The 24,238-nt window shown below is 36.0% G+C and overlaps 1 protein-coding gene across 3 annotated transcripts; it reads right to left on the minus strand.

The window, feature by feature from the left end:
* Positions 1-2,162: 2,162 nt before the first annotated feature.
* LOC123554275 (uncharacterized) lies at positions 2,163-23,996 on the minus strand. 3 transcript variants are annotated; one of them, XM_053548295.1, is made up of 8 exons: positions 23,841-23,996; positions 14,702-15,452; positions 9,200-9,400; positions 7,605-7,686; positions 6,161-6,968; positions 5,832-5,937; positions 5,199-5,276; positions 2,163-4,784 (listed from the first exon to the last, which is right to left on the minus strand). In XM_053548295.1, the coding sequence occupies exons 2-8, from the start codon at positions 15,162-15,164 to the stop codon at positions 4,405-4,407; spliced, it is 2,118 nt and encodes a 705-aa protein (XP_053404270.1). In that variant the 5' UTR covers positions 15,165-15,452; positions 23,841-23,996; the 3' UTR covers positions 2,163-4,404. The 3 variants fall into 3 exon arrangements, with proteins under 3 accessions (XP_053404270.1, XP_053404271.1, XP_053404272.1); XM_053548296.1 differs by lacking the exon at positions 23,841-23,996 and adding an exon at positions 21,841-22,139; XM_053548297.1 differs by lacking the exon at positions 23,841-23,996 and adding an exon at positions 22,071-22,123.
* Positions 23,997-24,238: the final 242 nt, after the last annotated feature.

Below are 24,238 nucleotides of genomic sequence, written 5' to 3' on the forward strand. Positions count from 1 at the left end.
ACACGCATATTCTATAATAACCATGACATACAATAACCGAACAGTTCTGTTTTCATAAGAACCGCATCTATTAGGCTTCCTGTTTTTCACAATTAATTCTAGCATAAAACTGCTGTTCTTGTCACTTTTCGGGGGTGTTTTAACAGGACAGAAAACGTGTGTTTACAGAGAGATTCTCGCGCTCGCGTGCTGTTGTAACACCTTTTTATATATGCGCGTTCCGTGGCAAAGGGTAAACGTCATTCAGCCCCAAAACGGATAATTCAAAACGAAATGACGTCAACGTAAAAAAAACAACTCAGACATTCCCGCGAATTTCGTGGAAATTTAATGACGTTGAGTGACATTGTAATCATTTATCAGCTTTTACGCTTTTTATGCTAGAATAGCGTTAGCGCATGTTCATTTCGTGTTATAACATTTGCAGAATCCCTCGGGATTCTGCAGATGTTATAACACGAAAAAATATGCGTTATCCCTACACTCATAATGTTTTTTTTTTTTTTTTTGTTTGTTTGTTTTGGGTTTAACGCCGTTTTCCAACAGTAGTTCAGTCATGTAACGGCGTGCAGTTAACCTAACCAGTGTTCCTGGATTCTGTACCAGGACAAACCTGCTTTCCGCAAGTAACTGCCAACTTCCCCACATGAAACACCAGAGGTGAAGGACGAATGATGTCAGACACAATGTCTCTTTATCAAATCGTCACGGAGAACATATGCCCCGCCCGGGATCGAACTCGCGACCCCGCGATCCGTAGACCAACGCTCTCCCTACTGAGCTAAACGGGCGGGTTAACTCATAATGGTGTAAAGAATACGATGATTAGGGATCGATCCTCAAAACGGTATTTTTCACACAAAGCGGATATGTTTTGGATTTTTTTTCCATTCCAAATGAACTTGCAGATTCACTGCCTTGAAAATCTGGCTATGAAAAGAACATTTTAACATGTAATCTTTATATCCGGAGCCTGACTGGCATAAACATAACTTCACGAAAACATGTTATTATACTTGTATAACGTAATGCATCTGTAAAGCGGAGCAAATAATTTGCTAAGTGTGTAAAACTGAGAATAACTTACGATACGTTGCAGTTGATACTATAGAAGGGTATTTATTTAAATGTTTCTCTGTGTGTGTGTGTGTGTGTGTGTGTGTGTGTGTGTGTGTGTGTGTGTTCTGTTTCCAAACAAGCCGCGGGCAATGTTACATTAATTGGTTTTGGCTTTGTTGAACACAAAGTGCTCAGATACGTAATCGTTTCGTCAGCTGCACATAATTATGTCCAGACGTACTTCTTCAAACAATATTCTCCTCTAAAACAATTTGTTAAATCTGATGAAACTAAGACTGAATGACCTCTAATAAATGTGCACAAGCAGTTTCGTTTGATACCACACAGGGGCTGCAAGTGTTAATTATTGTTTGCTTCTAGTAGACTTTTTCCAATTTGTATATAGTGGAAAATTCAAAGATTTTTTCGTCTGAAATTACTTTCCCTAAGTCGAAATCATTTCACAGAAACGTCCTTTGCATGACCCTCCAGTATACTAATTTCCGACTCGTCAAAAACATGGCCGTTTCCCTATATATAAAGTTGGAAGTAAAACTATTCTTTTTGTCAGAAACTGTTAATTGACTTCGAAACAGATTCCCACAATTGCTTCTTTGTGTAAATTATTAAATAACATCCTACCAAGCTTGTTTAAATGAATCAGATAAATTTGTTGGATACATGACCATCAGATGACAAGGTCGCCTTTCCATATATAAAGTGGACACTTGTCAGAATCCGCCTACCCAATTTTAAAATAATTTTACACAGCTGTTTCTTGGGTAATTCATTATTAGAATATTACTATGATTTACGTTTCAATGTGATGTCTATGTTGGTGATAAGGAACATGTATACAAACATTTTTCCATGGATTGTTACTAGACAGATATTCTGCTACATATACCAAACCGGGACTGTTTAGGCACAAACAGTCCAGACTGACAAGACGTGGAATGAGGCTAGAAGCCTGAAACATTCGTACCAAAATGAAAACCTTGAAAATGCCTAAGAAGGGTATCTGGCTAATACATAATTTTATCATTTCACCACACATAATTGTTTGATATACATAGAGATACAAAATTGGCATAAAAAAGAAATCAGGCTTATTTCATTTATTGTTTCTTATAATCTGATAACAAATCATTGAAATTAGATAACATTGCATCAATTAGCCTGTACATCCGAATTATGAAGTCAAACAACATGTAAACAATATATGACATTGACATTATTATATATTTTGCGGTAAAAAGTAACCACAAAAAGAAAACGTCGAAAATTACGTTCGACTGATCCATAATGCACAACCGTGCCTCACGCGCCATAATCAAAATGATGCTGACGTCTACGTCATGTGGCAACATTATTATGGCGGGTGAAAGGGTGCAGATCAATTTTCCACAATTAATGGCATTGTGGATGAAAACAGAGAAACAAATTAAAACTCGTAAGTATATAGAAATATGAAAAAATGGAAATAACATGAAAACAAAGAGTAGGCACTTAATAGAAAGTTCAATAAAGGGCTATTGTCTGGCTTTTAGTCATAATAAAACATCTAGTTTCATAATGGCCATAGGGAAATTATGGCACTACGTATGTCATAATGGCAAGACGGCACAACACAGCCGTTTTATAAATCATATAAATTATTTTATAAATCAGATAAAATGACCTTTGGATCCAAACTAATTACATTAAAAAGATAAGTAATGGGTTCATTATGGAGCAATACTCGTCTCTAGGTGACGTGTGTAACCTAACCAGTAAGAGCACATTACCTCTAAATTTGACCTTGCGCACAAAGACAAATCAATGATTTTGAAACTTAACACCAATCCTTTTATATGCAAACAAGTTTGAAAATTTAGTCAATATGCAGCCGAAAAACTCATGGAAATTTGAAAACTTTGAAATTGACTAAGTATGGTATCTGGCTAATACATATTAACACGTAATCAATTGATACACATAGAAATACAAATCTGCATCTTAAAGAAATCAGAAACCGTAATTCTTATATCATTTATATTTATATAATAACAAACCATTATAATTAGGTTATATTACATCAATAAGCCTGTACAAGTACATCACGTCTACTAAGTAAAAAACATCTATATAACACAATAATATACTTTTTGTTAATAATAAGTTAAAAACAAAAAACAAAACGTCAAAAATGACCATTTCGGTCGCCGTTGACGGATCCATAACGCACTACCGTGCCTCACGCGCCATTTTCATCATGGCCCGGATAACAAGAACGTCTGCGGGTTCTGACATCGACGTCATAAAGCAACGTCATTACGTCGAGTGAAAGGGTGCAGATTGATTCGCTAATATAAATGGCATTTGTGGATGAAAACAGCAATACAATTGATACTTATGAATTTAAGGAAAATATGGAAAATGAAATTACAAAGAGAACAATAGAGATGGTACACAACAGAATAGCCAATAAATGGCTGGAGTTACCTTCTAGTCATAATGGCACACCTAGTTTCATATTGCGTCCGGGCAACTGTGGCATTGGCAAGGTCAGGCCTGTAGAAATTTTCAATACACCTTACTTTTGTGGCTTTGCACAAAAAGACCAAAAAACTGATTTTGCAGCCTTACTTTTTTGGTAGAAAATGATTATGAAATAGCTCTAGGGAAACAGTAATTATAGACAGGACAGGCAAGAAAAAAAGTTGGCTGCTAGACAAGTTACGAAAAGTGACAGACACAACACAAAAGTACAAACATACAGGAGAGATCGCCCTGACGTCACGCATCAACACCTGTATATCTGGTGGTGGGCAAAACAAAATATTTTTACATCGTTTGTGTATGAGATCGGAATTTTTAATAACTTTTTCGTTCATTTATGGATTTTAAAAATTCAAAAAGTTTTGAAATGCTTACAACTTTCATATTTTCTTATTCAAACATCTTTTGAAAATGAATTACCGTTTTAAATGACATATGATTTTAATAGCGGCGTAGCAATTCTAAAAACTTTTAGAAAAAACACTGTAAGTTAAGCGTTCATAATTAATCCATTTTATTTCGAAATAATAATTAAAAGTTATCAATAAATTGCTTGTTTTATATCCTTTCCATTAATCAAAAAAAAAAAAATTGATATAATTGATGTTTTAAGAAAATTTAAGCAGTTAGAAAAACATCACTGTTAACAATAACATGGTCGCTCGGCGTCTGCCCACCCGATCTTGGTCTTATCAGTTCTAAAAATAGAATATACAACGGATCTGTGTACAAACACGATCTCTCCTTATAGTCACAATATCTTTTCAACAAGTGACTTATCCTTATGCAAATGACATTTGATTATCAGCAAAAGATCTCTCTTTCCGGAACTTTCAACTCATTCATCTCATGACTGATCTCAGTATGAATATGGAGTGAACTACCGCCAGGAGGCGAGATATGCTTTTCAGCTGTTTCTTCATTTTGTACAACAGCATTACTCAAAGGAGAATTCCTTCTATCTAACAGCCCTTTTTGTATCAACGCATCACCGAGCTGTTCACATTTAAGCTTCAGTGAACATTCATCCAGAGCGTCAAATACGGCTTGTACTGTTGCTTTTGGTGTCGCCTGTCTCCAGGTGTTCATTACACTGTGGATCATATTTTTGCAGGCATTGTTTTCTTCTTTCGCATGCTCTAATACGACGTCTATATTATTCAGAAGATCAACATTCGTGATTGCTACAATAAATAAAATCTGTTTTACAGTATTTTGGAATTACGCAACGCAATTTCTTTGATAGCTTTAGCTTTTACGCTGTTTTAACAAAAGATCTATAGATATATATTTTTGATATCACTATTAGTTTACTTGCTAACTGCTTATTTACATTCAGTCCAGTGTAGGTTCCATTCGGCACTGAACTGTATTTTACTTGCAAGACATTTCTCCCACTTTCACGCTTCTTTATATTTTCAGCAGTGGATACAAAAGGTATCAGTTTTCTTGAAGTCATTGTCTTTTGTAGCATAATATATTAATAAAGATGGTATAAGTACATATTATAAACTGTGATTTTGCAATATTCGTAGAATGAATCGATTACTGCTGATTAAAATTACTGATTTCGATTACGCAATGTCTTGTATACGTACCTACAAGCTGCATGATAAATATATGAAAATCACTCCATTTCAAGTTTTGGGCAATGAAGGCTATTATTTCAAACCAAACTGAAAATAAACAAGGAAGTACTAATATATATTTGCTAGGAAACAATGACAATTAAAGGTAATTATTTTGATACATTTTGTAGGCGTTATTGAACGGGTTATTAATCAACACATATTAGCTAATGGGGATGTATTTTATTTTTAAATCAACTCTAACACACTCTTATGGAAAATATATATAGATCAGACTGTAAACGGTTTATACATATCATAATAACAGGAGCGTGATGGCCCTGCATCGTTCATCAGAGTTTCTTCGCGCAGATACACAGACCGTGGTGTCATAAGTTCGACCCCAAAGGCGAACTTTCTTTATAAATATAAACGAAAAATAAATGGTAAACATGTTATAAAATTGCTATTTAAATATACACGTCGAAGGAAGTTTACTTCGTCTTGGATGCCTGCAAGTATTAGACATTAAGGATAGGGGGTTATAATCCAGTGACCATTTTCAGCTGTATTTGTCTTGCAACACACATAAGAAATTCAATAAAAGGAAACATCGAATTATTAAAATGAATGGTCACCATTATGGTGCTGAAATAACCGTACTTCTGTTTTTCCGACTGCAGTCATCCGACCGAATGGTTTCCTCTGATAAATCGTCTTCAAAGTTGCAGCCAAACTGTCCACCTACCTCTGATTCAGTTTCTTCTGCCTAGAAGAGAAAATATATGATGAAACTTGTTTTATTTAGAGAATTTATTCACTATAGTTCGTCACTGTGTATTGAGCCGTGACTGAACTTTAAAGAATGGACTCTTCCGGGTTATAGGGTTGTTTTGTTGTCATTAAATGATATACACATGTATTATTAAAAGTGCTAATAGCATTAATCAGAATACATTATATTGATTTTGAACTTTATGTTCTGTACTTACTGTTTTTTCTTCAGTTGTAACTTCCCTGTGTGACATTCCACACTGAAGAGAACTTCGCGGTGACACTGCAGCAGCGTCTGTACTAACATCAGTATTTTCATCGTAACGGTTGTTAATATTCACTTCGTCGTATTTGACCGTTTCATTGCCAGAAGTGATTTTCCCATCTAACAATGTGTCGATATTTCTAACAGGGAAAGTTGGCAAAGTGTTTTCATTGCTTGATCGTGAGCTGTTGCTGTCTGTGTTATTTGACTCAAATTCAGTGTGTTCGTGTTTGCCCTGGAATTGCATTTGTTCATTTAGGTCTTCTTCCTGTAGGTTTTCATCGCCACTTTTAGTAGTATCTGTTTGCACATCGCTAACCATACGGTCCGGGTTAAGGTCATTGTCATTTATCTCGTAGCAATAACCTGTTGATAGTTGTGATTGATGAGATTTCGTTTCTTGCGCATTTTGAATGGCGTTGCAGTTTTTGTCGTTTTCAGGCTCATTCTGTGTCGTAAATTCGGTACATGACTGTGAATCAAAGGCATTATTTTCATATTCATGTTCTTGGCTTTGTTGAGAATTAGAGCAACTCTTGACCAAGTCTTCTTCACTATCATCAGAACTGTCATTTTCATCTGCCGATATAACTTGACTTGACACACTTTTGTACTCTGAGGTCTCAGTTTCGCTCACAATGACGCTTGTTTGTGTTACAATGTTACCATTTTCAAGATCATTTTCTCCGTTCGAATCTATTTTTGATAAATCGACTTTGTCGGATTCACAACTTTCGTTAGTTGCTTTATTTTTTCTGTACCTAATAAATAAAATAATAATGTTAAATTCAAAATGATATCATGACTGCGGATTATTCAAAATCATATAACGAGTTAGAACAAGAATGGTTACAACATCGTATGACATTTGTCTGCCTGAGATTACTTGAAAGGGTAATATCATAAAGTCCAAAAAGGGACATAACTAAAAACAAGATAATCGGACATGAAACTTAAAACCTGCATATCTGTACTTGATGTATAATGTATATCAAGTTTTTTTATTTAGATGAAAACAGAAGGAGGAGTTGAATATACTAACAAAATGTGATGGACTGACGGACGAACTAACGAACGAAATGCCAGTTCAAACACTATATGCCTCCCTGTTCTTTAACAACGGTGCTATTAGAATAGGAGATTTAACAGCAAAATTAGTATGTTTATTGCAAACATTTCAAAAAGTGAGCCCGCAGTAAGGTTTGTAAGAACTGTATCAAATGGTTACACAAAAAATCAACACACACACACACGCACGCACCCCCACACACCCACACACACACACACACACACACACACAAAAGAAAGATACAAAAGGTTACAGCCAATACATATACATGTAAGCATATATAATATTACAGTATACTATGATATCAAGTATGTGTAAATACCAATACCTGTATATGATAAATGCTACCACCAACGCCGCTACTGGTATAAGAATTACAGGACAAGCTATCGCTGCAATAACACTGTCACCTAAAGATGAACATGCATATAAACTAGAACGTAGAAAATAACCGCAAGCAAAAAAAAAAAGAAAAGAAAACAATTTTAAAGCTACATTAATAAAAAAATTGAAATAAATAAAACGTGCAAGCCGAAGTTTGCTATAGTGTAAAACTCAATTACTTTGACCTTACTTCCAAGGCACAAAAAATTGTTTGCTTCCTGTATCCCGACCCACCCTAAATTTTTGGCCAAACCCTAAATGTCAAGTTTTATAGCCTCGGCATTTTTTTCTAATTTTTAATAAAAAGTTGCAAAACAGCATTTTTTGTGCTTTAAACATTGTTAGTGATGTTAGAAATCAATTTACTGATGCTCTTAAGGCATAACTCACTTTTGACACGAAAATAATTTCCAAAAAATCCAACTAGATCTAAATAAAAACAAAATATATATAAAAACGACCTACCTACCCTTATTTTTTGGAGCATGTTATCGGAAACAAACAATTGTTTAGGCCTTATTAACATCTGTTTCTATATTTCATAATTCTGCAGTTACTAATTTAACTCGCAAACAAAAATCCATCCTGAACTATCTTCATCCCTACTCCCCTCCCTTCTCCCTACACCTAACGAAAATTAAAACCATTATTTACATGTAGAATAGCATTCCTATCTTGGTCAAATGTGCGCGATAAAAACATTTCTGATCTTAACCAGGGAATAAAACACTAAATGGGCGGCACACCCTTTGATCTAAAATCTTATTTTGAACACTGTAATATTCTCATTTTCTTCTTAGCCACGATCATTTGGTACATAAGCTTTAGTATATATTAGTGACAAGTCATTTGAAAGTTTATGTGCCATAACCTTACAAGTAAAAGAAAGAAAATCCTGGCGCATTTTTGTTGATCTATTTCAGCTCTGTAAGAACGTGACTGATTCAGATTGTTCTCCCTTTAAAATGGCTAAGGCCATGTAAAGAAAATAATTTATCATTTTTAAAAGTGACCAGTATTAAGAGTAAATGGAAGTCAATATTTAAAGTTAATTTTCAGGCTGAACAAAACTAAACCCATTAGTTCTTTATTTCATATACAATCCACTTAAAAATCTTATTTCGACATATGCTAGAGTATCAGATTTTCAGAGACTAAAAGTCCCATAAACAATTATATCGCTGCTATAGAAAAAGACAAAAGACAAAATTGGTAAAAGAAAGTTACACTATATAAACTACAGTGTAAATCTCGAAAACCTTATATCTAGCATGCAATTTAGACAGAATGCCACATACATATAATAAAATGAAAACACGATGCTATTGAGAAAGGGCAAATGGAACGTAAGGCAAATAAAAACTATTTATATTCGGACCCGCATAGGCTAACATTCGATTTGGCAGACTAGTGATCAGCAAGAACATGCAATAAAATTAGCTTTACACTTTCCAACCGTTCATAGTTGTAGGCAAATTACATGCGAAAATAACACTAACGCAGAGGAACCATGTTGCAGCTCATTAAGATAAATAATACCTAGATGCTTAGACGAGTTCTTGGTATGTGATGGCAGCCGTTGAAGCTGATGGCCGCAAACTGTATCATGCGTAACTGTACACTTGGCGCTTACTGTTGCGTTGCATACAGAACATGGTTTACAGATGTCGAAGGAAGAATTGTCCGAAAAGGAAACCCCTTCCCTACATGGTTCACATCTGGTATCTTCATATGGTGTTCCTTGATAGAAAAAAAGGAATGTTTACAAAAACTGAAAGTTAAGATTATATAATTAAAACTTGTACATAATTCAATGTAATCTGAATACCCCAAATGACATCAAGTGACCTTACGAATGGAAGATTCGCTTTCTGCACTATTGAGAATATCTGAAGCAGTACTTAACAGAAACATGATGCGTATAGTTTTAAAATCATCCATAAGTTAAAACGAATCAAACTGATGAGTGAAACAATCTATGGTTTTATTTTGTATTAGAATCTCAGGGCTGCGACAAGTCGATCTGGTATATATATTGTCAATACTGAAGTAAATCGCTATTCCGTGATTTTTTCAAAGACGGAGACATGGGCAATGTCATTCTTTTCCACTTGGAGTTGATTGTACGACAAAAATAGATATTTCGAAGACAAGATATTTGTTAACAGTTGATGTTTTAAAATATATGTAAAGTTTCATAGGTGTTCATTATGTAATTCAAAAGATATTGGCAGAAAACTACGTTAGTGGATTTGCTAAGTACGGAAGAGGATTAGTGCCAGGTGCGTTTTATTTTATCAACTCGAAATTTCGAGTTACTATCTTGCCATTTTATCCGCAAAATTTGAACGTCTGTCCGTCTGTCAAAGGCCAAAAATGTAATAGGCAACTTGACTCTTCGAAGTGGAATCATCCATCTCCACATCCATATATTGTACCGAACATGTAGGGACTTGAACATATACCACATACATCAATGTATGGCCTAACATACATAGCCTCTAGAGCTACTCCAGATTTCAAACTGTATCCAGGATATATACCTTCATTTTATATAATACATGAATAGTATGTTCAGGTGGTAGGGGCTCGAACTAGGTCGAACACCTTCCAGATATGGTCAAAACAGTGAAATATAATAAGTTTGAATACTTCAAGATCACCTCCTCTGACCTCTGCTCAAAATGTAATTCTGTCTAGGTACCCGATCTTGGTCAGACTCATAACTACACGTTCATTAAGGGTATGTCTATATTTCATTGCCATATGGGCTCAAACTAGGTCGAAAACCTTCCAGGCTTAACCATGGTTTAGGGGGGGGGGGGGGGTCTTCCTCCAACATAAAGCTGGGAAGTCACCGTATGACCTATAATTGTGCCGGTGCGACGTTAAACTCAACAAAATAAAGAAATAAATAAACATGGTTTAAATAGTGATATTTTCTGTGAGCAAACACTGGCCGGTCATCTTAATCATATGACCCTGTAGGGCTACCCGATGGATACACCAGGTACCTTGGCCAGGTCCTATACATCAACGTAAAACTCGAAATTTCGAGTTAGTAACTCGAAATTACGACTTAGTAACTCGAAATTTCCAGATACGTAACTCATTTTTCGACTTAGTGACTCAAAATTTCGAGTTAATAAATAACATACACCTGGCACTAATGCTCTTCCGTAGCTAAGTGTATAATCAGGCAACGAAAAGAAAAGTTAAATAAAAACTATGCCTAAAAAAGTTGTTTAGACCTTTGTGTTGCTTTATTAAATCGGCTCGGTGTATAGTTTAATTTGTGTAATGGCTCGGTTTATCGTTTAATTTGTGTGCTTTCGGGTAAAAAAGCATGAAAGATAACATGATGTAAGGTGTCCTGATACTTTTTACTACTTCCCTACTAAAGCTTTCTACAATATTCTTGCATAAAAACTACTTTTTTCACTGGATCCGCCCATGTATTAACGGGAGAAAAATCGTGTGCAAACAAGGCAATTCACGTGCTGTTAATACATGATTTTTATTTTTGAAATGCTTTGCCAGGGATATATGTATGTATTTTTACGCACATTGATATTTGGCATCTGGGTCTTGTTTCTTCCTTAACAACCTCATCTTGTAGCATTATAAATACAATGTAATCCATAGTATATTTAGCTGTATCTGTTTCCAAGCCCAAACGTACTACCCCCATCAATGTACGCAATAGCTTCTCTTAAAGTGCACTCCCTTTACAAAGCGTCTGTACAGTTATTGTAAATAACTGTGAATAAATAAGTATCGCGTGTAACTTGTGCTGTTGATCGTTTTTAAGTATTATATTTATGATTTTGGTAAGTATCAGTCGGTATGTTTTTATCTAATTTCTCGAAGAATTTATATAAACAGCTTGGAAACTTGACACTACGTTCGTACTTATCCGTACTCCAACTGCGTGTCCGTACTCAATATAACTCGAATGCAAAGTTATTATTCTTGAAATTGTGATCGAGTCCACCAAATTGTGAAATGATATGAACAGTTATTGGAAATTTTATGTTTTTAATAATGAGAGATAGAAAAAATCGCTTAAAAACCTTCAGGATGTGCTTTTGATAGTGTTGTTTATTTCCGGGCCCTGGATACGGATATTTAAAACATGTTTACCGTTTCCAAGAACAACTGGAATGGTAAATAAAAAATGTACCGGAATCGTCAAGTCATCACGTATGAAAACAATACATAAATCGTCGTGAAATATATTTTTATGCAAGAATAGCGGCAATACACGTTTGTTTTGTGTATTAACGTCTGCAGAAGCCCTTGGGATATGTTTGTGACCTCGACCTTCGGTCTCGGTCACAAACAATCCCGCGGGCTTCTGCAGACGTTAATACACATAAAAACATGTATTATCCCTACATTCTCATATTTCAAAACCGTGAATAGAAATGGAACTCGATCCAGCGTTTTGCTGTCATTGGCAATGTTTACATGGACATGATGAAAACCTATCCGTTTAACCCATGATCATCCTACTCAGATTACATGGATAATTATAACCAAATTACACCCGTCTTTGGATAACATGTTATAGGTCATGTTATACAAACATATAATATTGTAATGTACAAGAAAAATGAATGGAATGTGTATATTTTAAAAACACTGATTTGAACAACAAATAAAATACAACATTAATGTATGTAATGTATAACATTCATGCATGGAATTATTTAATTCGTATAGTTTCTACATTAATACTGTATTACAATTAGTACACATTAATGCAATTTCTAATCGTCACCTGAGAGAAATCTAAAACAAGAGGACCATGCTGGTCCTGAATCGCTCACCTGTCCGCACGCAACCCAGTTCATTGTGGCTAAGTTTCACTGAAAACCACCAAGTAGGTCACAAGGATTTTCTATTTTTAGACCTACTGACCTAGTTTTGGACCGCACATGACCTGTTCCGAACTTGACCTAGATATCATCAAGATGAACATTCTGACCAACTTTAATAAAGATTCCATGAAAAATGTGACCTCTAGAGTGGTCACAAGCAAAAGTTTGTGCACGGACACACGGACGACGTAGACCTACTGACCTAGTTTTTGGCCGCAGTTGACCCAGTTTTGAACTTGACCTAGATATCATCAAGATGAATATTCAGACCAACTTTCATACAGATCCTATGAAAATATCGCCTCTAGAGAGGTCACAAGGTTTTTCTATTAGTTGACCTACTGACCTAGTTTTTGATGGCAAGTGACCCAGTTTCGAATTTGAACTAGATATCATCAAAGTGAACATTCTGACCAATTTTCATGAAGATCCATTGAAAAGTATGGACTCTAGAGAGGTCACAATGTTTTCCTATTTTAGACCTACTGACCTAGTTTTTGACTGCACGTGACCCAGTTTCAAATTTGACCTAGATATCATCAATGTGAACATTATGACCAATTTCCATGAAGATCCATTGAACAAAATGGCCTCTAGGGAGGTCACAAGGTTTTTTCTATTTTTAGGCCTACTGACCTAGTTTTCGACCGCAGTTAACCCTGTTTCGAATTTGACCTAGATATCATCAATATAAATATTCAGCCCAACTTTCATACAGATCACATGATAAATATCGCCTCTAGAGAGGTCACAAGGTTTTTCTATTATTTCACATAATGACCTAGTTTTTAAGGCACGTAACCCAGTTTCAAACTTGAACTAGATATCATCAAGGTGAACATTCTGACCAATTTTCTTGAGGATCCATTGAAAAGTATGGCCTCTAGAGAGGTCAAAAGGTTTCTCTATTTTTAGACCTAGTGACCTAGTTTTTAACTGCACGTGACCCAGTTTCAAACTCGATCTAGATATTATCAAAGTGAACATTCTGACCAGTTTTCATGAAGATCCATTGAACAATATGTCCTCTAGGGAGGTCATAAGGATTTTCTATTTTTAGACCTACTGACCTAGTTTTGGACGCACATGACCCAGTTTCAAACTTGACCCAGATATCATCAAGATGAACATTCTGACTAACTTTCATAAAGATCCCATGAAAAATGTGACGAACAGAGCGGTCACAAGCAAAAGTTTACGCACGGACGCACTGACGCACGGACGATGGACGCCGCGCGATCACAAAAGCTCACATTGTCACTTTGTGACAGGTGAGCTAACAAGAGCTGTCGGAGGACAGCAACGCTCGACTATTCAACAGCCTTGTCAATTGAATGAATACAGAAGTCGTAAAAAGTGCATAATTTTGTAAAAATGGGGAAAAGGGTTATGGAACCTTCACAGTGCTTATCAGCTCATAAAGTGAACAAGTGCGTGAAGTTTCAATCCTTTCCCATAAGTGGATACCGAAATACCAGCTTACATACAAAAACTTAACCAAAAACTGCTAAGTTGAAAAAGGGGCATAATTTTGAAAAAATGCAAAGTAGAGTTATGGGATTTACACAGTGCATGTCAGATCATGACAGTGAACAAGTGTGTGATGTTTCAATACATTCCAATTAGTGGATACTGAGATACCAGCTTACATACAAAAACTTAACCAAGAATTTCTAAGTCGAAAAAGGGGCATAATTTTGTAAAAAAATAGCAAAATAGAGTTACGGAACCTGTGCAAAGTAGGTCAGTTTATCACAGTGAATACGTGTGTGAAGTTTCAATCCATTCCCACAAGTGGTTACTGAGATACCAGCTTACATACAAAACCTTAACCAAGAATTTCTAAGTCGAAAAAGGGGCATAATTTTGTGAAAAAGCAAAACAGAGTTATGGAACCTGTGCAATGTAGGTTAGTTTATCGCAGTGAATAAGTGTGTGAAGTTTCAATCCATTCCCACAAGTGATTACTGAGATATATACCAGCTTACATACAAAACCTTAACCAAATCGGAACACCGACGCAGACGCAGACGCGGACACCGACACCGACGCATGGGTGAGTCCAATAGCTCTACTATTCTTTGAATAGTTGAGCTAAAAAATAACTGATTTTTTTTAATTATCTATGCTATATCATTTATTTAGTCTTGTAACATACCTGTTTCAGCCCTTCCCTCTCCTGGTCCACACTTGCTGTGTGGCTTGCAATGTCCTTCATCAGGCTTCGCTGCATCAGGTTTCCAGAAGGAACCAGCTTTACACTTGCATTCTTTATTACTAGTTGCATTACAGTGTTTAACTGGGACTTGTCCATTCGGACAGAACAGTCTACACCTAGCACACTTTATAGAGGTATCACAATAAGGTTGATATTCTTCATGTCCACAACGTCTACACCTTGCTTGTTCACCGTTCACAACGCAGTCTGAAACTTTAAAATATCCCGGACTGCACGGGTAACACTGATGACCATTTTTGGCTTCATAGGTTTGATCACAAGGAAGTCTTATACAAAATATATAGTTAAAACATACTGCGAATGTCACCAATTTCAAAGGCCATCCTTTGAACATTTCCAGGGGTGGGTGGCAAGTTTTATGGTTGAAGAGGGTCAGGTTCATGAAGACGCCCGAGGTATAATGCCCGGAGTACTTCAAAGCAGATAAACATAAAGTTATCCAACCTGACACGAATGTCTGACCACTAAGTAGTCATATTGTCGACCTTATTTTTTTTTTGTAAATTGTCTCCGTCTTCTAAATTTCGACTCAAAAATCACATGCAAATAACTCGATCTGCCTATGATTTCACAAGAAATACTTTCAAAGTTCTTTTTAGCAATTCGGTTGATATAAAAATGTTTTACTTTCATTCTTGTACTGTTTATTCTGCCATCGTGGAAACATATTCTGGAAGTACAGAAAATAAATGACATGTTATGAAAGAAATAAAACTAGAAGATGCTTTTGTAGAAAAGCGCATGTCTCCCCCAATGCATAGTCGTATAGGCAAGAAGTCAATAGGGGACAGGAGTGAAAGTCAAAGAGACACTGATGGTTGGCTGCAATAGGGATCATCTACTTGGCATGTCCAATTATCTCAATAAGTTTCAACATTCTGGGCCTAGTGGTTCTCAAGTTATGAATTGGAAACGGTTTTCCATGTTTAGGTCCCTGTGACCTTGACCTTTGATCAAGTGACCCCAAAATCAGTAGGGGTCATTTTCTCTGCATGTTCATTCACCCTATTATAAGTTTCAATATTCTGGGTTAAGTTGTTCTCAAGTTATTGAGTTTTCCATGTTCAGCACCCTGTGATCTTGACCTTTGATGAAGTGACCTCAAAAACAATAAAGATCAACTAATCTGTAAGTCCTATCATCCTATGAAGTTTAAAGGTTCGAGGTCAAATGGTTTTCAAGTTACTGATCGGAAATGGATTTCCATGTTCTGTTCGCTGCGACCTTGAGGTTTAATGAGAATGACCCAAAAATCAGTAGTGGTCATTTTCTCATCAGGTCCAATCATCCTATGAAGTTTCAACATTCTGGGTCAACTGGTTCTCAAGTTACTGACCGGAAATGCTTTTCCATGTTCAGGCCCCATTTGACCTTGATCTTTAATGGAGTGACCCCAAAATCAATATGGGTCATCTACTCTGCATGCCCAATCATCCGATGAAATTCCAACAATCAAGTTCAAGTTTAAGTTGGGTCAAATGGTCCTCAGGGTATTGATCGGAAATGGTTTTCCATGTTCAGGCCCCTGTGTCCTTGACCTTTCATAGTGTGACCCCTAATTAAAGAACTAAATCAACTTCTTCAGATATGTACACAAGAGGATCATGATGACCCTGAATCGCTCACCTGACTAATATGAGCTACATGTTTAAAATGGCAAAATGATGCTAACATATTGGAAAGTATGTCAGTAGGTCACATTCATGGTCACTGAAGGTCAGTTTTCAGATCGGTGTGCAAAACTGTACATGTCATCCAAATTTCAAGGCTGTATCTTAAAATAAAACACAAGAAAGTAGGCCAGTAGGTCGAGGTCACAGTCAAGTGACCCCTAATCGCTTGGGGTCATCAGGTATTTATAATTAAACAGTCTAGGAAATATGAACTGATAATTTTTGAAGTATTCATTCCTATATAACTCATATAACAAGTGACCCCCCAGGCCGGTCTCTCTTCACCCCAGGGGCATAATCTGAACAATCTTGTTAGAGATACATAGGCAATGCTACATATCAAATATGAAAGTCCTAGGCCTTGAACTTAAAGACAAGATTAAAAAAAAATCCCCCATATAACTCTATGTTAAATTTGGGACCCTCAGGGCAGGGCCTCTTTTCACCCCAGGGTTATAATTTGAACAATTCTGGTAGAGGACCACAAGGCAATGCAACATACTAGATATTAAAAGCCTAGGCCTTGCAGTTTCAGAAGATTTTTAAAGTTTTTATTTATATTTAAGTCTATGTAAAACTTGAGAGAGAGAGGGTGGGGGCGGGGGAGTGGCAGGGCCTCTTTTAACCCCAGGGTTGTAATTTGGATACTTTTAATTTACCGAATATCAAAGGCCCATGTCTTGTGACATTAGACAAGAAGATTTTAAAGGTATTTCTTGTATCACTCTATGTAAACCTTGTGACTCCCGGGGCGGGGCCTCTTTCCACCTCAGGGGCACAATTTGAACAATCTTCATAGAGGACCATTAGATGATGTCACATGCCACAAATATCAAGGCTCTACGCCATGCGGCTTTAGACAGTCAAGAAGATTTTTAAAGTTTTTCCTTTCGGTTGCCATGACAACCAGAGTTCTGCATGGAATTCAATTCTTTGAAAATTTTTGAAAGGGGACCACCCAAAGATCATTCCTGTGAAGTTTGGTATAATTCTGCCGAGTGGTTTTCAAGAAGAATTTTTTTAAGACAATGTTGACGGACGGACGACACATGACGGACGACGGGCTTAGAGCGGTTACAAAAGCTCACCATGATCCTTTGGCTCAGGTGAGGTAAAAAAATGCATTCGCGTCAAATTCTGACCAATTGACTAGACACACATTGCTGACCTCAGAAAAAGACTATAATCTTCTCAATGCACGGATTTTTCATGTAATACAAATTGCTGACAAATATATTTAGAGGTGCTAGCAAGTTGGGCAATTTGATATATTGTAGTATTCTTAACTCTACATACGATGCGTCATTCAATAACAGATCTGTAGTCAAGTGGACTCTATTCTTTTTATGTTTGTATGGTGTAGGTTCAATCTGACTAAAGTACATCTCCTATTACGCTACACATAGGATCTGAGAACGACCTATTCATAGCCTCGTTCTGACGACCCTTTCGCTAGCCAATCAGAGCTTAACTTACAACATTTTGCAAGCCTACCTGTAGCCTTGACTTTTAATATTTACAATTCTTATCCCGTAATGTGTCAGAAAGCCGGGTAGCTCAGTCGGTAGGCCACTTGCATTGTAAGCGAGGGGTCATGGGTTCGAGCCCTGGAATGACTGTACATTTTTCTTACTCTTTGACATTCGAACAAGTCGTCTGATTGGTTAAAATAAAAATAGCAATACTGGAAATCCAAAATATACAGAAGACGTATGTGAATGGGCCGTTCTCAGATCTTCGTTTAGAAGATCAAGTACTTAAGTCAGATTGGGTGTAGGTTCGTCCTCCTTTTCTAATATGATTTTACTAATTCTATTTTTGCAGGTCTTTTTTATATTATCATTTGTATTTATTTTTTCATTCTTGCAAGTGTTTTCGCTATTCATTTTGCAATATTAATAGATTTAATATCGATTCTAATACGAGATCCTCTGAAAAATATTAATAAGTACTTACGAGAAAATCATGATACAAGTAGTTTTACCTGTATTCTTCTCCAGGTAAAACATATTATAAAATTATATAAAAAAATAGCTAATCATGTATTCGAACCAGCACCGTAAGCTTACAAATCATACGTGTTAACCACTAGACTACGCCACTACTTACATCGGTTTTTTGATATAAGATATTTGTCAAATAATGTGTCCACCTGATTCCCTATTTCATTGTTATGGTTGATCCGGTATTAGTAAATAAAGGCCGCAGTTATCGCGTTTTGTTAATACCAATACCACAATTCTTCCTAATATACATGTACTTACACAACTAATATGTCGCAACAAATCGTAAAGACATCAGAAGACATTGAGAAAAGCAAACATGAAATTCATGAAATTGCCTAACAGCTGTGTATAGAAGTGGCCTGTATGTAGTTAAATTAAGGTTTTGATGGAGGCCTTGAGAAACAAAAATCAAACAACACCAAATCATAGAAAGAAAGAGTTGTTTGACATGAAAATTGAACAGCATGTAAAACATGTATATTACTTTATGAAACAAGTGTCAGTATACTGATATAAACATTGAATTCCGGAAAAGGGCTGCCTAAAGGGGCTCCACTTCCGGACAGTTAAACGCCTTTAAAAACTCACCATTTTCAAAGAACTGTTTCACATGTTTGTTTTGATGCATTTGCAATAGCGTGCGAGTGGTGAAATTTCACGTAACAAGGTGGAACATAGTTTTCAGCAATTGTTTATCATTTTTTCTTTACAAATGGCATTCATTTTCAAAGGGAGACAACTTTTTCTCAAAGATTACTTAAAATAATCGGAAAAAGTTGTTTCCCTTTGAAAATGAATGCCATTTGTACTCAAAATAATCGGGAACAGTTGTCTCCCTTTGAAAATGAATGCCATTTGTAAAGAAATAAAGATACACAATTGCTAAAAAAACTGTGTTCCACTTCTTTGGCGAAATTTCACCACTCGCACGCTATTGCAAATGCATCAAAACGAACATGTGTAACTGTTCTTTGAAAATGGTGAGTTTTTAAAGGCGTTTAACTGTCCGGAAGCGGAGCCCCTTTAGGCAGCCCTTTTCCGGAATTCAATGTTTATATCAGTATACTAACACTTGTTTCGTTAAGTAATATACATGTTTTACATGCTGTTCAATTTTCATGTCAAACAACTCTTTCTTTCTATGATTTGGTGTTGTTTGATTTTTGTTTCTCAAGGCCTCCATCGAAACCTTAAAAATTTCTTGAATAATACTTAACAAATTGTTTACTTCGTATTCAATCGCACATATACTTGAATATTTATGAACATTTGTTATAAAGCAGAACCTAACCAAATTCGTATGTAATACGTCAAGTACGTGTCAAAATATGCCCTAATCCGAATTCTTTTTATTTATTTATTTATTATTATTATTATTATTATTATTATTATTATTATTATTATTATATGAGGGGAAGGTAGGGAGTATCCGAGGCTCTGACCAGCTTTCCGAGTATTTACTTACATCATATTAATGTTTCTTCTAGATAAAGTAAATGTGCCAAACAAAACAAAAACAATACAAAAAAACTGGGTAATGTCCATGAACTGTCATCCAAATTATAAATCAATGAAATACGATATCAGAATTTGGCAAACCTGCGTGTTATCGGCTGTGTGTAGTAAACCTCGAATGAACTAAAGCCCGCGCAAACTCATATTAAACCAAAAGTTAACAAAAACAAGAAAGAAAACCTTCAAGTACCAAAAAGAAAAAGATACGATTATTTGTCCTACATACATGTTACAAACCTTTTACAAATCCGAAACTAATCTTGACTATGTAAAACAAAGATGCATGTAGGTAAGTCAGTTATCATTCTCGGGTGTTTACAGACCAGGGGCCGTATTCATAAAACATCTTAAGTATAAGTATAAGAAATTGATTATTTACTTAAGTATTACTTAGGAAAGAAATTTATTTTACTTAAGTATATTTGTTATTCATAAAACAACTTAATAAGTAATTCTGACGAAAACATTAAAAACAAGAGCTGTCTCCATAGGATGACACATGCCCCCGATGGCACTTTGAATGAATATACAGTTATGGCCGATGTTAGAGTTTAGGACCTTTGACCTACGGAACTGGGTCTTGCGCGCGACACGTCGTCTTACTGTGTCACACATTCATGCGTAGTTATTTTAAAATCCATGCATGAATGACAAAGATATGGACCGGACACGCCCATCAATGCACTATCATGAAAAATGACCTTTAACGTCTAAGTGTGGCCTTGACCTTTGAGCTACGGACCTGGGTCTTGCGTGCGACACGTCGTCTTACTGTGGTACACATTCATGCCAAGTTATTTGAAACTCCATCCATGGATGACAAAGATATGGACCGGACACGCCCATCAATGCACTATCTTTTAACGTCTAAGTGTGACCTTGACCTTTGAGCTACGGACCTGGGTCTTGCGCGCGACACGTCGTCTTACTGTGGTACAAATTCATGCCAAGTTATTTGAAAATCCATCCATCGATGACAAAGATATGGACCGGACACGCCCATCAATGCACTATCCTTTAATGTCTAAGTGTGACCTTGACCTTTGAGCTACGGACCTGGGTCTTGCGCACGACACGTCGTCTTACTGTGGTACACGTTCATGCCAAGTTATTTGAAAAGCCATCCATCGATGACAAAGATATGGACCGGACACGCCCATCAATGCACTATCCTTTAATGTCTAAGTGTGACCTTGACCTTTGAGCTACGGACCTGGGTCTTGCGCGCGACACGTCGTCTTACTGTGGTACACATTCATGCCAAGGTATTTGAAAATCCATCCATCGATGACAAAGATATGGACTGGACACGAAAATTGCGGACAGACTGACAGACCGACCGACAGACCGACAGACGGTTCAAAAACTATATGCCTCCCTTCGGGGGCATAAAAACCCATTAATTTCAGACAGATACAACATGCACAATTATGTTTAAAGTGCTTTTATCTGAAAAACAACATTTTAATCGTACTCACGACACCATTTTGTTTTCTGACTTAATCTTTTCTTACGTATCTTAAGTTTAAGCTGTTTTATGAATAGGACTTAAGTTTTGTACTTAGACTTAAGCTGAAATCACCACAAACTTAAGTAAAATTTTCAACTTAAGTCGAAACTTATACTTAAGATGCTTTTTGAATACGGCACCAGTCCTGTGCGGGGATTTGAAAACCTCGCTCGCTACGCTCGCTCGGTTCACAAATCCCTCACTGGTCTATAAACACAATGCAGACCTAACTTTTACGTATGCGGTAATCGAACAGAAATATAAACAACTATTAAAACTATGTGTCCAATTCATATTGAACATAATATCAAAATCGAACACAAATATGTGCCATTAACAAATACATTCCTTTACCAATGGCCAAAAATTGGTGTTGCTCCAAATAATGTCCGCACTTGTCCTTTTCAGATCCTCGTACGGTCCGAGAAATCCAGAAAAAGCCGAAACTGCACAAAAAAGTCCCTATTTTCGGTCACTAATGATTTACATTGTTGAAGTTTTCTTTTGTCTAAACCGGCCACATTCACTTATTCTAATACTTCTTGCTTCCTTACGTATATTTCATAAAACATTCATTTACATACTAATTGTTTTCCATTGAAATTCCTTACTTAGGACACTTCGATCTCTCTGCCGTTGAACACTATTATGAATATATAACGATGCGTGATTGCAGGTCAGAGGCTACACTATTTTTAGCTACCTTTTTCGTTATGATTTAAATTGTTGGTTTCCCAACTGAAATGTATACATTAATAGTAAACATAATAAAAGTGCTTATCAGTGTTTATCTATCCAATATCAGGTCAACTGTATTTAAAATATTCAATCGTTTTAAGGTAGTTCTGAACGTTCGGGTATTTTTTTATAGAATGTAGAATTTGATTGAATCTTGTTTGTAACTTAAGAATGTATAGAAAAAATTTAATAGGCAAATTAAAAGATAAGGTCCTTTCTAGATGGTTTAAAAATTTAGGACCTCACACAATAATGGGAAAATCAGTATAACAATTTCGCGAACAGAAATTTTCCTACAATGCTGATTTTACTGAAACTTCACACCGCGGTAAATAAACGCGTATAAACATAGGTCCATGCTTGTCTTTAAAATATATGCCCACGATGAAAGAGATCTGCACATCAAGTTTCAAGTCGATTTTAACACATTATTAGAAATTATTTAACGTGTTAAATTTGTTAATACATTTAGTTAAAATTTACTCACGTGTTGCCATTAATTCGTACAATGATTTTAAATGATTTTAATTAACCAAGCTTTATTCTACGCTAGCCGGGTGAATGACGCGTGCAAGTTTACCTCATTTGGAGGTCAAGCCCTGCCCCCTTCCCCCCCCCCCCCCCCCCACACACACACACTCTTCGCCCCTGCTGGATATCAGTCAATATTTTTAGTCTTTTAAAACATACTGGGCACATAATGTCAAACACTGAATATGTTTTGTTACAAATTCATTACCATTTACTATCAATGCAATAATGTGAGTGTTTTTAATCATGTTGAAATGTTGTATGACATTTGCTCAGTTTGTTTTAAATGGCTGAAGGCTGGCAGGGCGGATTGGGAGGGGGGAGTTGTGCTGAATCCCAAGTGTCAGAGGATTATCTTAATTTAGTTTAGCTTAAACAATGAAGACCCATGTTGTCCGTACCGTTTGGCAAATTTCGTGTTGACAAGTCATAATAAAGCATAAAGCGACTGCAGGTACAAGTTTCTTTCGTTTTGTTAAACACAGGTTTATATTTTTTGTAAACAAAGAACGCACCTACCCTGTACTATAAATAAATACAGCACACCCGATAAATATTTTGGTTACCGAGCGATCTCTATGTACAGTACAGTTCGTTTTTGTAAACACCATGTTTGTAAACATTAAAGATTGCGTTTTGTCACCTTAACTTCGGCTTCCATAATTTTGTGTTTCTAGTATAAGAAAAATGTGAGCTCAAGCTAAAACAAAACATGATCAGAAAGTAGAAAGGTCATTTTGTAAGAAGAGAAATTTTGAAATTGAAAACCTGTAAATACGTATGACCTAGTAATCGAACTGTAAACTGTTGTTGGTTGATACAAAGAGAAAAGCACGTACAGATACATTCTCATCCATCAGATGTCCGTCAAAATCCCGAGACGAATCATCCGGGGAACCACGGTAGACCACTGGTATGCGAGAATGATACAGATACGATAAACTGAAGATCGTCGTGTTGTTGTTTTCTTCAGAAATATTCCAAACCGCTAGCAATATAACTAACAGAAAAGTTAGTCACTACTCACTTAAGATGTAACATACTTCAAAATAAAATGTAAAGTGTATAACCATTATGATACTTACAAATTCTCTGGATTATCCTTCCAATAAAAATGTGAAATGCCTTGAAACTAGTAGGTTAGATAAATATGAAAACGGAAATATTAAAATGTATTATAACCGGTTTTGCTTTCAATGACTCAATCCGTTTGAAATCTATAGATAGATCTAGCTTTATGACGTAAATTCAATAGATAGTGCCGATTTGTTTACGGCGCAGTTATTAAACCGATCTTTATGGAACGCCATAGCTGTCTTCTGATGATGATATAGCACTTTATGCTGTACATATATTGGTATATGAAATGCCTCTACCCATATATACATTGTAAAGTGTTTATAGCTTATCACTGTATAGAGGGTGCTTCAATCTGTACTTGCGGTGGTTTTAATTGTGTATATAGTTGTTTCAATTTTATATA

Source organism: Mercenaria mercenaria, chromosome 7 (assembly GCF_021730395.1).
Source record: "Mercenaria mercenaria strain notata chromosome 7, MADL_Memer_1, whole genome shotgun sequence".
Classification (NCBI taxonomy): domain Eukaryota; kingdom Metazoa; phylum Mollusca; class Bivalvia; order Venerida; family Veneridae; genus Mercenaria; species Mercenaria mercenaria.